This window comes from Pteronotus mesoamericanus, unplaced genomic scaffold, assembly GCF_021234165.1.
Source record: "Pteronotus mesoamericanus isolate MK-2021 breed Mesoamerican mustached bat unplaced genomic scaffold, CSHL_Meso_final contig_2, whole genome shotgun sequence".
In the NCBI taxonomy this organism is placed as follows: Eukaryota; Metazoa; Chordata; class Mammalia; order Chiroptera; family Mormoopidae; genus Pteronotus; species Pteronotus mesoamericanus.
Window position 1 is genome coordinate 637923 of NW_026555084.1, and position 14669 is coordinate 652591.

At 54.3% G+C, this 14669-nt stretch overlaps 1 protein-coding gene across 1 annotated transcript in view; it reads left to right on the plus strand.

Annotated features, from left to right (window-relative positions):
- STK10 (serine/threonine kinase 10) overlaps window positions 1-13896 on the plus strand; it is an 88056-nt gene extending 74160 nt beyond the window's left edge. Inside the window, exons 14-19 of the mRNA XM_054568048.1 lie at window positions 38-167; window positions 1965-2089; window positions 3457-3645; window positions 4191-4316; window positions 8140-8253; window positions 12098-13896. Coding sequence (XP_054424023.1) covers window positions 38-167; window positions 1965-2089; window positions 3457-3645; window positions 4191-4316; window positions 8140-8253; window positions 12098-12238 — 825 coding nt within the window. The 3' untranslated portion in view covers window positions 12239-13896. The remainder of the gene's footprint in view (window positions 1-37; window positions 168-1964; window positions 2090-3456; window positions 3646-4190; window positions 4317-8139; window positions 8254-12097) is intronic.
- The last annotated feature ends 773 nt before the right edge of the window (window positions 13897-14669 follow it).

Sequence of the window (14669 nt, forward strand, 5' to 3'; positions counted from 1 at the left end):
TGCCGCGCTAAGAAGAGGTCTGTCCCCTTCCCCGCAGGACCGGGACTTCCTGGCCAAGCAGAAGGAGGACCTGGAGCTGGCCATGAAGAGGATCACGGCTGACAACAGGCGGGAGATCTGTGACAAGGAGCGCGAGTGCCTCACCAGGAAGCAGGAGCTCCTTCGAGGTGGGTGCCCGGGAGCGGGCGGGGTCGCGCTGGCCCGGGATCTGCCAGTGGGCACCCAGCTTTGGGCCAGAAAGCGCTGCTGGGTCGTCTCCACCGTAAAACTCAGCAGATCCATCATGGCGGAACAGGAGGAAAGCTCCGCTGAAGTCGGGAGCGAGGCAGAGATACCAGCTGTCGCCAGCACGTTTGGCGTTATTCCGGAGGCTGGGGGAAGAACAAGGAGGCGACGTGGCGTGGGTGGAAACAGTGAGCGGGATTCCCGGGCAGCAGGGGCGCGCGGGCAGGTCTGAGAGCCTTTTGTAGCAGCTGCCCCGCCCCGGGCGGCTGCTCCGCCAGGCTGGTTTCATGCCTTGATCTCAGCGAGTCCTCACCTTCCCCTCGCGAGGCATGCAAGGCAGGTCCCACCGTTCTCCAGTTTTATAGATGAGGAAGCTGACTTAGCGAGTGACTGTCCTTTGGCCGAGGTTGCAGAGTTAAAGTAGGAAGGTAGGAAGGTAAGAGGGTAGGAAGCGCCTTGAATGCAGACCTCACCTTGAAGCTGAGCTTGTCGCTCTGGTGCGGTGGCGCTTTGACAGGTGTGCACGCAGGCACGTCGCACAGCCCGAGCCCTTCCAGAGACAGCAGTGTGGGCCGCCACCCAGCGGGAGGAGGCCAGGGAGGGGGGACACCTGGGGAGGAAGGGGATCAGAGGCGGTGCGCATGTGCCTGGCTCACGTCACTCAGCTCCCCGGGGGGGCTCCGAAGGAGAGTCTCTGGTGTAGACAGCTCCGAAGGCCAACGGGGCTCTTTTGCAGCCCGGGTTCTGCCTCCTCTGTGGCTGGCAGAGGTTGGGCGCGGTTCATGGGGTGTGCGCAGCAAGCGAGCTGTGAATGGCTGGAAATCTGTTACGCAAACTATAGTTAAAACAGGTGGGTGGCTTCTGTGAAGTAAACCCAGGGCCAGCTAGTCCCTGCTCATTTATAGGACAGGCCACAGCCAGGCTTGTAGGGCCAGGGCAGCTGAGCCGCGGGACCCTCAGGACTCGGTGTGGACCAGCAAAGTGGGGCCCTTGAGTTCCGACATTCTGAACAGAGCCTTGGAGGTTCTGGGAAAGCTATTTCCTTTGTCCCGTGACGTCCCTAAGAACCGTCCTGCCTGTGGGACGGTGGTTCTCTGTTCCTATGTTCCGTGGGGAGGTCCCGGTTTTCACAGGACAGGAGTGCCGGGGAGTAAACTGAGCATTTGCAATGGGCTGAGCGCCACCTGCTCAGTGACTTGCCCAAGGATTGAAAAGACTTCAGTGCTGAAATGCCGTATTTTTGTCCTGGTAACGCACACAAGGACCAGGGGAGGGGTGTCTCACCCATTTCCCGGGGGAAGTAGGGGCACAAGGCCACGCTGTCATTCTCAAGGGGCTTTGGTAGCCCTTCCGTTTGCCTGTTAGGAGGGCAGAGGTGCCATGCAGCGGAATGTAAATGTCCCCAAGGACAACTCTCCCTTCTTGGCGTGGCTGTGCCCATTTGGCGGAGGTGGACGCTGAGGCAGGGGAGGGCTGTTTTTCTCCTCCTCAATCCCAGCGGTGGAGCCGGGCTCCAGCTGAGGTCTCGGATCCCCTGGCGCCAGACTCCGAACACGCCTTGCTGCGGCGCGCCCTCGCCCATGGGTATGACGGCAGTTCCGAGGTTTGGCTCGGTCGGCTCCTCCAGCACAGCCTGAGGTGGTGGCAGCGGTTACGCTGCAAGGGGCCTGGCGCGGGGGCGGTGGGGGGGCGGTGGCGTCCTGGCCCTCAGTGCCTCACCCGGCGGGTGCCCTCCGCAGAGCGGGAGGCTGCGCTGTGGGACATGGAGGAGCAGCACCTGCAGGAGAGGCACCAGCTGGTGAAGCAGCAGCTCAAGGACCAGTACTTCCTCCAGCGGCACGAGCTGGTGCGCAAGCACGAGAAGGTGAGGCCGCGCCCTGCGGGCGCCCCTCGGTGGCCCCCGTGCTCCCGGGGCAGTCAGGCTGGACATGGCAAGGCCCGGGGGGGTCCCGGGGGTGTCTGGCCCTGCTCACGGGGCCAGGACGGGGGAGTTGTGCCAGGAAGGCAAAGGCCCGAGCAGCTCCCTCCCTGACTTGGACCCCCATGAGCGTGTCCCCTGCATGCCACCCCCCCCATCCTTTGTCCTGCCTCTGCCCATTGTCGCTTTCCCGCGGGTTCCTTCAGACTGCTTACAGGGGTGTCCAGCCTTTTGGTGTCTCTGGGCCACACTGGAAGGAGAGTCGTCATCTTGGGCCACACGTTAAATACACAAACACTAACAAAACTGATGAGCAAAAGAAAGATTTTAAGTAAATTGACGATTTTGTGTTGGGCCGCATTCATAGCCATCCTGGGTTGTGGGTGGAACACCCCTTAGGTGTCAGCTTAAACGCCACCTCTGCCCAGAAGCCATCCCTAACCTCCCCAGACCAGGGGAGTCCCCTGCACTGTGTGGCCACAGCACCCTCCATGTTTGTGTAACCGTCTGCCTCGGTCTAGTCCCCGTCGTGGGGACACAGATGACTGAGGTCTGGCTGCACAGCTGGTCTGGGTAGTTCCAGCTCCTCATCAACATGCAATGATGGAAGTCAGCGTGGGGCTGTGACAGCTCTGAATAAGGGTGTCAACCTGGCTAGGAAGTCAGGGCAGGCTTCTCGCAGGAGGCGACACCTGTGCTGAGTTTTGAAATACAAATAAGTTTTGGGTAAAAGAAAGATTCAAATTTATCAAGACTTTCAAAAATATGAATTGATGCCTGTCATCAAAATGATAAACTACCCGTTTTAGTGTGCACTTTGCTTTGAGAGAGGAGCTCATGACGTCATGCCACCGTTGCTTGGATACGAGGGCATTTGGAAGAACCCAAACGTTAATAGCAATACTTTTGTTTTTTAAGATTTATTTATTTTTTAGAGAGGAGGGAAGGGAGGAAGAGAAACATCACTGTGTGGTTGCCTCCTGCACGCCCCCCACTGGGGACCTGGCCTACAATCCAGGCATGTGCCCTGACTGAGAATTGAACTGGTAACCATTTGATTCACAGGCTGGCACTCAATCCACTGAGCCACATCAGCCAGGGCACTGACAATGCTTTTTAAAGTGAGAACAGAATATGATACTTAACAGTAGACACAAAATGATACCGCTTTGCTCTGCTGAGCATTCTGGGCCATGTGGATCCTAGGCTTCTGATTGAGTGTGACAGCCTTTGGCCCCTGATGACACCCTCATGCCTGGAGTGCAGCCGAACTCAGCCCTGGTTGCTGTCGTCATTCCCCCGCCCCCGCCCAGGAGCGGGAACAGATGCAGCGCTACAACCAGCGCATGGTGGAGCAGCTGAAGGTGCGGCAGCAGCAGGAGAAGGCGCGGCTGCCCAAGATCCAGAGGAGCGAGGGCAAGACGCGCATGGCCATGTACAAGAAGAGCCTGCACATCAGCGGGACAGGCAGCGCCTCCGAGCAGCGTGAGAAGATCAAGCAGGTAGGGTCCCCGGTGTACTGGAGTGGGCGCAGGCCCAGGTTTGGTGGGGCTGCACCTTACCTGCTTGGGGAACATAAAATACAAGATGCAGCAGAGGGTCTTGGAAGGAAGTGTACAACCACAACCGCAGCCCGGAAGCCTCCTAAGCCTCACCGTGACCCCTCCCCGTAGGTGAAGGAGGTCCGGCGATACTTGCTCATGCTCTGTTCCCTCCCCCTGTGGTGCTTCTGTCCTGCAGCTGCCTCAGCTGCTAAGCCCCTTCCTCTCATCCACCAAGACCCCACACACATGTCACCAGTGCAACTGAAGGACTTGAGTTGCTTCTGCGACACGCTATCCTTGCGCACATCATAGCACAGTGCCGTGTCCCCACCAGCCTCAAGGGCCGGGGCTGGGTCTCAGCTCAGGGGGAGGACTTAAACTGCGGGGGCAGAGCCTGAGTGGTGTGGGTGCCAGTCCCTCGGATGGGGCCTCCCTGGGACAGGGCCGGGGAGGGCCCGCAGCCCGCCGAGGGCCCCGAGGTACCCACCTTCTCTCTGTTGCAGTTCTCCCAGCAAGAGGAGAAGAGGCAGAAGTCGGAGCGGCTGCAGCAGCAGCAAAAGCATGAGAACCAGATGCGGGACATGCTGGCGCAGTGCGAGAGCAACATGAGCGAGCTGCAGCAGCTGCAGGTACTGACTTGCGCTGCGCCCCATTGCCTCAGTCTCCCCCAAGGCGGTCAGGTCAGGGGCAAAGACTCTACCCACAGGGAAGGCTTCTCGTCTGACAAGCCCAGGGTGGAAGGGCTTCAAACCCAATGTGCCATGTGATGGTGGCCAAAGTATGTCACCCCCCAAGGCAAGTTCCCACATCCCTAGAACAGGCGTGGGGCGGAGGTGGTGAGTCCTATTTTGCAGGATTGGAGTAAGGCTTTGAAAACGAGCTGAGGGTGCCTCACCTGGGGCCTCGCTGCTAGGTTTCTCAGCCACCACTGTGTTTTGGGAAAAGGTGCCCCAATCACCCTAATACCAAAACCAGACACAGGCAACAGAGGAAAACTGCAGACCAGTGTCTCTCGTGAACACAGGTGCACAAATCCTCAACAAAATATTAGCGAATTGAATCCCACAATGTATAAGAAGAGTTATACACTATGACAAGTGGCATTTATCCCAGGCTGGTTCAACCTTTGAAAATCAATTACTGTAATCCGTGACCACAACAGGCTAAAAAAGAAAACTCACATGATTGGATGCAGGAAAAGCATCTGACAAAATCCACCTCTTGTTCATGATGAACACTCTCAGCAAACTAGGAATAGTGGGGAGCTTCCTCGCCTTGGTACAGGACATCTACAAAACACCTCAGCAAATATCCTTAGTGGGGAGAAGCTCAACGCTCCCCCACTAAGGTCAGCAAAAGGTGTCCTGGTGTTGCCAAGCCCCTGGGTGGCTCCTTTCCCTCAGGAGACGCCTCACCTCTAGTTTCCTGGCTCCTGAGTTCGCCCCACCCCAGGAGCCAGCACTGGGAGTCCCCTTGCAGTGGAGCCGGTCACTGTCTTAGCGAGGGATGGGCTGACTCAAGCTTCGTGACCTCAGGGAATTGCTCAGGCTACTAGATCCATCTGGCAAGTTCTGGAGAGCCAGGCAGATGTGGAGGAAACGTAGGCACTGAGACCTGCCGGGGGGGCTTGCCCATTGACACTGTGTGAATTTTGGCCAACCCACTCACCTGCATCTGTTTTCCCACCCTGCCTCATGGGGTTACCCGAGGGTTAACTGGGAAAACCCACACAGGATGCTGGGAGTCCAGGTCCTAGTAGGTCACAGATGCTCAGCGCTGTTATGAGTGTGATTCCTAACTAAACCAGTTGCTAAAACTCCCAGAACCCTTGAGCTTGAAACCCAATAATAAAAATCCTCCCAAAGCAGCACTTTCTGGTCAAGATGGTGAAGTAGGTCAATGTTCGACCCCATCAAATTATAGAAAACTATGATTGAAAACCACCTGAGGATTAGCTGAACAGAAGTCCTAAAACTAAGGATATAAAGAAACCACATCGAGACCGGTAGGATGGGTAGAGACATGGAGCAGGCACGTCCCATCATGGTTTGGCAATTAAGAATCAGAAAGGATATCTCACCTGCAGAGGTCCCTCCTGAGGAGTGAGGGGTCCCAACCCTGCAACACACCCCCCAGCCCAGGGCCCCAGGGTCCCAGTGCTAGAAGAGGAGTATATTATACTCCTGGCATCATAACATCTGGCTGTGAAAGCCAGCGAGGAAGCATCTGAGTGTGACAGAGTGGCTTCTGAATACCAAGAAAAGAAGCAATCCAATTAAAAAATGGGCAGCGGACCTCAATAGACATCACGCTCAAGGGGGCACACAGGTGACCAACATCGCTAATCATCGGGGAAATGCAAATCAAAACCACAATGAAATATAACCTCACACCTGTCAGAATGGTTATCATCGATAAATCGACCGAATAATCGACGGAATAAATTTTGGCCAGGATTTGGGGAAAGGGGAACCTTCGTGCACTGTTGGTGGAATACAAATTGGTACAACCACAATGGGAAAGAGTATTGAGGTTCTTCAAAAAATTAAGACTAAAACTTCCATATGATGAGCAATTGCACTTTTGGGTATTTATTTGGAAGATTCGCAAAACGCCAATTCGAAAAGACACATGTCCCCACGTTCACTGCAACATTATTTACAATATCCAAGAACAGAAGTAACCTAAGTGTCCATCAACAGACCAGAGAATAAAGATGATATGGTACACATATACAATGGATATAAAAAAGAATGAAATCTTTCCGTTTGTGACAACATGGATGGACCTAGAGAGTATTATGCTAAGTGAAATAAGTCAGACCATACCATGTTGTTTTACTTACATGTGCAATCTAAACAAACAAAACAGAAACAAACTCATAATACAGAGAACCCATGGTTGCAAGACAGGAGAGGGGAGGCGTGAAATAGGTGAAGGGACTGAGAAGTGCAAAGGAACAGTTGCCAAAAAAGTCACAGCGACTTACAGCAGAGAAAATATAGTTGTTAATATTCTAATATCTATAGATGGTGTCATGTGGGTTCAAGACTTATGATCACTTTCTAAGTTACATGTCTTATCCCACTACATTGTATGCCTGCAACTAATATAATATTGTTTGTCAACTGTAATTGAAAAAAAATTTTAAATATTTTGAATAATCCTCCTGGGGCTCTACTCTTCCAACCCAACAGGGTGGAAGTCTCTGGATAAAGACACTCTCTCTGCTTTATAAGCTCCTATTTATAAACCATGGGGTGATTCCCCGTGAGGAATCCGGGAGGATTTGGCACGTCTGCCTGTGAGAGCTGTGTAAGTTTTGGGAGGCAGACACTGCGCCTCGGAGCAGGAAGAGTGAAGCCGGCCGAGCCTCAGCCAGGCCCGCGGCCCTCAGCCTTTGTCGCAAAAACCTGTCCTGGCAGAATGATACGCAGAAGACCATGGCATTTATAGAAATGTAACTACGTAGGCATGCCGGTAACCTTAGCTAAGGTGGCTAAATGACAGAACCTTCATTTCCTCACTGTCCTGGAGCCTGAGAGTCCAAGGCCAGCCTGCCTGCGTGGTCGGCACCGGGGAAGAAAGCGCTCCTCCTGGCTCGCAGATGGTGTCCTTCTCACTGTTCTCACGTTTCGGACAGAGAGGGAGAACGAGCAAGCCCTCCGGCCTCTCTCCCTACAAGGTCCTAAGCCCATCAGGAGGGCCCATCCCTGTGACCTCACCTAAACATGCTTCTCTCCCAAAAGCTCCGCTTCAAATACAACCACCCTGAGGATCAGTGCTTCAACATAAGAATTTTGGGGAGACACAATTCAGTGCACAGAGAAAATGGCTAGTGAAAATTGCAAGCAAGCTAAGTGGTCAAAAATAGGGGGATATTTAAGTAAATGTGATGAGTCCATACCATGGGAGATTCTGTAGGCGCTAAAAATGACGATTACGAGAACTGTTATTTCTTTATAGAAGTGTTTACATTATAACGTCAAGTGGGGACGGACGCAGGTTTCAGAACTGCATGCATAGCGTAAGCTAAACAATACCCAGGATGGAGCCTGGCAGGATATATGCCGGCAGCTGACTTTTGGTAGCAGTGGCTTCTGGTGGGTCAGGGCACGTATTCTATTTATTGCTAGTTTCATTGTTTTGTTAAAATGACATGACTGTGTTGAAAATGTAAACAATGCGCAAAGCAGAAAGCTGCAAAGTTACTGTAGATCCCACTACACAGTAAGAAATGTTAACACGAGTATTCTGGAATATTCCCCCATGTACCTCTTGGGGCATTGTGTGTTTACTTGTACGGAGTTTCTACAAACAGGGCTTATAACCAGGGAGAAATAATGAGGGAGCGGTGCTGGCGCCCACGTGGCGACAGCATGAGGGACGTCTCAGCCCTCTGTGTCTCTGCCCTCTGAGGTTCTTACCTGTTCCACCTGCAATTTGTTCCAGAATGAAAAGTGTCACCTCCTGGTAGAGCATGAAACCCAGAAGCTGAAGGCCCTGGACGAGAGCCATAACCAGAACCTGAAGGAATGGCGGGACAAGCTTCGGCCACGCAAAAAGGTAACCGCGTGCGGGCGGCGGGCTCAGCGGTAGGCTCTGCTCCTGCCTCAGGTGTCTGCCGGGGAGGTAGGTACAGATGAGGTGCATGTTTATAGGTTTATTTTAAGGAAGTGGCTCACACAGTGGTAGGGGCTGGTAAGTCTGGAATCTGCAGGGCAGGTCGCGCCAACCCAGGGAGGAGCTGACGTTGCAGTCCTTAGGGCAGACTGGAGGCAGAGCGCCCTTCTCCTTGGGGGCCTCCACTGATTGGACGAGGCCCACGCACGCTCTGGAGGGTAATCAGCTTTACTCCAAGTCCACTGAGTTAATTGTGGGTCACATCTAAACAAGTCCTTCACAATGACATCTAGACTGATGTTTGACTGAACCGCTGAGTACCATGGCCTCATCAGGTTGGCAAATTAATTTAACTATCACAGAGTCTCAGTGTGGTCGCTTGTGGAGACAGAATACTTTACTTTGTTTTCTTTTTTTTTTTTTTTTTTAAGATTTTATTTATTTATTTTTAGAGAGAGGGGAAGGGAGGGAGAAAGAGACGGAGAGAAACATCAACGTGTGGTTGCCTCTCACGTACCCCTAACTGGGAACCTGGCCCGCAACCCAGGCATGTGCCCTGACTGGGACTCGAACCAGCGACCCTTTGCTTCGAGTCCGGTGCTCAGTCCACTGAGCCACACCAGCCAGGGCAGAATACTGTACTTTGTTATGCAAAAAGTCACCAGCCCATAGTACAGGCCAAGGACTGGTCAGGCCAGGGACGTCCGCATTGCCCTGCAGTCTCCTGACCTCTCAGGGGAGAGCACTGCCGCAGCGACCCTTGGCGATGGGGCCTGCAGCCCTGCGGTTTGCCCTGCCATCGTGCATCAGCCTGGCCGCCGTCCGTGTGGCCCAGACCGGAGGCAGCTGCCCACTCAGCTAAGTAAACGGCCTTGGAAGTCCTTGAGCTGAGGCTTCCTCCCTGTGCTAATGGAGCCTCCTGGCTGGAAGCTGGCCAGGGTCCCGGAACTTTCTGTCAGCCAGCGGGCCCATGCTCGTCAGTTTCTGTAACTTCGGCCTGCTGAGACTTTCGATACTTGACACTCGAATCAATGATGCTCCTGCTGACGCAGGGTGACTCTGGCATCAGAAGGAAACGTTAACCTGGCCTCTTAACCTGGAGGTTCTGCATACCTTGGCCCGTTTGGAGGGAGCGAAGTGAATGATGGCGCTGCCTTTGGCAATTGCCTCATAGCCCGGTGGCTCCAGGGGACAACTGGACATGTGTGTGTGTGGGGGGGGGGGGCGGCTGGCCCTGCATCTGCCGCGGGCGGCCGCTGCAGAATTCCCTGTAGACCTGCCCTGTTGTCAGTGACCCGGGTTGCTGCTGCAACACTGATCCAGAGGCGATTCTCATTCGGGAATAAATGTTCTTTAATCCTCCCGCGTGACAGGCAGCAGCCTTGAACTGCTGTCTGTGTACGTACAGACTATCTGGTTGCGTCAGTGAGGTGCTGCTTGGGTCGGAGGTAACACAGAACATGGCCTCAGGCAAGTCAAGTCTTCACTCCTGAACCTTTCTTTTTGGGGCTGTAAAATGTGACTCACATGTAGTTCCGTAAAGCAGGTGTTCATAAACGTCTGCCCAGGGGCCAGATCTGGCCCGCCACCTGTATTTGAAAATAAAGTTTTATTGGAACGCGGCCATGCACATTCATTTACATATTGTCTGTGGTTGATTCTGCACCGCAGCTGCGGGAAAGTCGTAACAGAGACCTTACAGCCTGCAAAGCCAAAGATACTTACAATCTGGCCCTTTACTGAGATAGGGTGGCCACCCCTTCCTTGGGTAACAGAGGAATCATGGTTGGGAGAAGAGAGTAGAATCGGAGGGCACAGGCTCTGGACGGAGGGAGATGTGGGAGGAAGGCGTGGCTCTCCCATTACTACCCGGGAGGCCCAGAGCGAGTTACTGATCCTCTCGGCAGTAGTTAAGAGAATTAAGCCAGGGTCCCTGTAGCAGGGGTCCCAAACTGATGGCCTGTGGGCTCAAATTGGCTTACAGATGTTAAATTTGGCCAATATATAGCAATTTAAATAGCTTTTGAAGGTTGCCAACTAAATTTTACATAAATACCTGGACTTCCAGTTTCTTTTGAACACCCAGGAGCTCTAGCAACACTGGGCCCATCAAACTACGTGACAGCTACCAGATGGCACTGAGAAAGCTGCCCTGGTCAGACACAGTGTGTGCGCGCCCCTCCCCACAGTCCCCGCCCTCCCACGGCCTCCTCGCTCGCTCAGTCACCTGGCTGACTCGCCTGACACTGGGTTTTGTAACCTCAGTTACAGAGGCTTAGACAGCACTACTTTTGTCTCTCTTATATATGTTTGCTTGTCACACTTTGACAGTAATGCATCCGGCAAAGGAGAACTTGAGCCAAGAGTCTGTGTGAATTACCAGAAATTTCAAATCACTCATGTCCAACCACAATGAGGCGTGACTTCAGATACCTTGCCTTCCCTCTCACATGGATGTCCTGTGACAGGAAAAATTGGTCTTATGATTCAGTGTCCTTTCCCCATGTTCCTTTAGAGGTAAAGAGAACGCACTAGAATTTAGTACTGTTGAAGGAACAAGAGCTTAAGGGGAGATTCTGGTAATTAAGCTATTTGTTAAGTAGAGACTATTACAGGGCATCCAAAGAATTGACTTAAAAAAGAGAGAGATAACAGAAGGCTGGCCAAGTCCTGTGAAAATAGACACTTCTGCAGGAAAAAGAAGGAATTCTGGCTGATGATCAAACACCTCTTTATAATGAGGCCATGTCAACTGAACAGCCCTGTGTGCCCAACTTTGCAGACGGTGGACCAGTGTTTCAGAGCGTGAACGCTTACGTTCGACCTAGGGTCACATCTTGACTACGCCCTGAGCTAGCTGAGTGGCTTTGGCCAAGTGACTCAGCTCTCTGAGCCTCCGCTCCCCATCTCTGAGATGGGGAGAACAGCATCTACCTCACGGGGTGAAGCCGAGATGTAACGCACCGAGGCAGTGCCTGATGTGCAGGAACTACTCAGTAGCTATGATCCGTTCGTTTTTCACTCCACCTCACAGCAGGCATGCTGGGTAGGGAGGAATATGGCCATGTTACACACAAGGGGATTGACTCAGAGAGGAAAGGTGGCACGCAGGGCACACAGCTGGTGACGCTGAAGCTGAGTTCTGCCTGGCTGGAACCCTCGAGAAACCCTTCTGCTAGGACCAAGTTTGTCTAGGTCAACCGGCACGGGCCCGAGGGGAGCCCGTGCGGGCCTGGTGAGCTGGGCGCCCCGCTGCATCACCCCGTGTGCTTTAACGACACACAGAACGCCTGTCCGCCACCAGCTTTCAGGACCGGAAGCTCGGGGTGGCGTGACAGCACGTGGATCCTGAACAAAACTCCCGGGGTGATTTCTGCGGGACCGGGTCCTGGTTAGGAACACAGTGTAATGTGACGTTTCTGCTCCCCTGCTATTCAGTCGCCCCTTCCATTTTCTACTGCGGGGTTCTCTCCACTCAATTGGCTGTTCCCAGCCAGCAGATCTGCTTCCTGCCACCTCGTGGATTGGCACTCCCCCAAACTATAGCCCTTGGCTCACTGGAAACTCTTGTATGGCTGTGGCAGGGCGGAGGCGGAGGCGGCGCTCACCTTCTGGGTGACAGGCTCTGGAAAGAAAGGGGAGACCAAGCCACCCAGGCCCTGAGGCCTGGGAGGGACATTCCCAGAAAAGACCTCTCTGCGGGGGGGGGGGCGGGGGGCTCCCGGGGTTGTGAGGCCCGTGTCCTGCGGGACCTGGCTGAGCGCCATCTGTCCTCCCTCCGTCCTAGGCTCTGGAAGAGGATCTGAACCAGAAGAAGCGGGAGCAGGAGATGTTCTTCAAACTGAACGAGGAGGCCGAGTGCTCAGTCCCCGCCACTCCAAACAAGGCCACCAAGTTCTTCCCCTACAGCTCTGCGGATGCTCCCTAACAGCCAGGCGGGGCTGTGGCTGGCAGGTCGGCAGGCTCCCGGGCCCTCTCATTCTCTGTGAACACGTAACTCAGGACCCCCTTCCCTCTTACTTCTGTGCCAGCTTGAATCCAGCCCCTGGCCTCTGCGACCCCGGTGTGCCTGACTTCTCGCTCACTCGTGGAGGGTGAGGTTTTACCGTGCTACCTAATCTTAATATGTTCTCTTTGAACCCCAGGTCCCTTCAAGCTGTCAGTGATTTGGGTCATGGGGGGCAGTGGGTCTAAGGCCCACGAGTGTTCTTTGGCCTCCAGGCCCCTCCTATTTGCCATACCACCAGCCTTGCTGTGGGCACGAAGTGCTCCTGCTGAAGTCGCCGTGGGCTCGTCCATATGTTGTAATTCTTAGTGGCTTTTCAGCCACTCCCTGCAGTCAGCCACTCCCTGCAGTCAGACAACAAGCATGACCGCCAGCTGCTCAGGGGTGCCCTCGTTTCTCCAGTTCCCCCCATGTGCTTTCCCTTTGAGGCCGTGTCTGCAGTGGGGGAGAGCCAGAATCACTTAATCTGCTGGTCTCCAGTGTCCTGTGCCATCTCACGCCACGCTCCCTGCTGCACAGCCACACGCAGAAAGGGCTTATCCCCCCACCCTAGCGCCAGGTGGGTGGGAATCTGCTGCCTGAGCCACTGCTATGGGGCGTGCTGGGTACTGGTGCCAGAGGCACAGGACGGCCCTGGGTGAGCGGCCTGCGACCCCCTTTGGCGCCCACGGGGCACCCTGCGTTCAAGGACAGACTCCTCACCGCAGCCACTTTCACCGGCCGCTCTGTTTCCGTCTCACACTTGCCCAGGGGGTGTGGGACGGCTGTCGCCCTCGGCCCTGTGCCCTCCGTCCTTTGAGCCCAGCTTTGTACTGCAGACAGAGGCTGGAGGTCACTGGGACTTTTGTTCAGGAAACCAAAGCATCAGGGAGAAACATGATGCTTCCTGCCCCTGGAACATGGCTGAGGCAAAAGCGTCCGTAGCTCAAACAGAACCCTGGGGCTTCGGCTCCCTCAGCCGGCCTCCCAGATTCCGATCCCTGAGGCTGCAGAGTGTCAATGACACAATGAAAGCAAATGTTCAAAACGGCATCTGGCCTATTTACAAAGAATACCTTTGTCACCTTGGCTTCTAACTTGAAACAAATGCAAACGAATGGTTTCTTCAGGAAGATACCTAATTTTTAAACAAGAAAAGCGAAGGTGACTTTGAGGGGTCCTGTGGGCACCCTGGGTCTGGGCAGTTTTGCCAGTGACAGAGCAGCTGCCAGACCCGGGAGGACTTTCTCCTTCACTCCTTACGGTGAGGTTAGAAGTTCCGTCTTTCTAAAGCAACTCCCTGGAAGTCTCCCTCGCACTGGCCGTAACCCTGCCCTCCCGGACCTCGCAGAGGGAGGGCAGCCTTTCAGAGGAGAAGGGGCTCAGGGTTCCTGAGTCTCAAAGACGCACCAAAGACGCTCTGGAGGCCGTGGGGAGGAGGGGCCCTCTTAGGTCAGTGAGCGTTTGGCTCGCCTGCTTCAGTATTTGACCCAGATGGGACACTTGTCAGGTATGAACAAATGAAACATGAACCAGTTGTCCCTTTCGAGTCTCTCAGGTACACAGGTGCTGGAAAACGTGAGCCGGCAGCCGTGTAACTAGAGCGGCGACCGGCTAGTTCCGCCAGGGCTGGCCAGCGCCGGCGATGGCCCGGCGGGGCTAATCGGGGCTCTGTGGCAACGCCTTGCCTCTCACCGCCTGCGGTGGGAGGATGAGTGTCCGGTGAAACGCCGGTTTTGCAGCACAGGAGGACTTTGGTCCTTCCCTTGCTGGCTTGTCATTTACATCGGAATCTCGTTGAAGGAGTTGCTGCTTCCCTGCTCAGTGCCGCCTGAGCCCTCCCTGTTCCCCTGTTCTTTCTGGAGGGGGCTGGCTGGGCCTTCCGGCCTCACCATTGAGCCAGCGTGCACGGCCACCACCGAGGGGGCCTGCGTAGCGTTCCTCGCGCCCTGTGCCGATGCTTCCTCCGTAAGGGACAGGTGGAGCTCTTTCAACTGATCACAGAGTAAATATAACTAACTTATATTTTCCCTTTGTGAAGGATATTAGTTATTTTTATGTAGATTCCCAATTTATACAAGACTTTTGTAAAACGTTCTTTGTGAACTGCAAGAATGTAAATGTGCTTCTAATAAAGTAACACGGGAAGAGACTGTGCCTGCGGGTTGTTCTCTTGGGCTGGGGTGGCAGCAGCGCCCACTGGCCCACACTGTCCCGACAGGGATGGGAATGCTGGCTTCTGAGTCCAGGGTCCCTCCCAGGATGCTCCGCAGGTCTGACTTTGAGGTTTCTGTTCTGGAAGATGTTGTGCCTGGCCGTGTGTGCTTGTGCGCTTCCTACAGATGTTTCATGGGGTTCTCACTGAACAACAAAC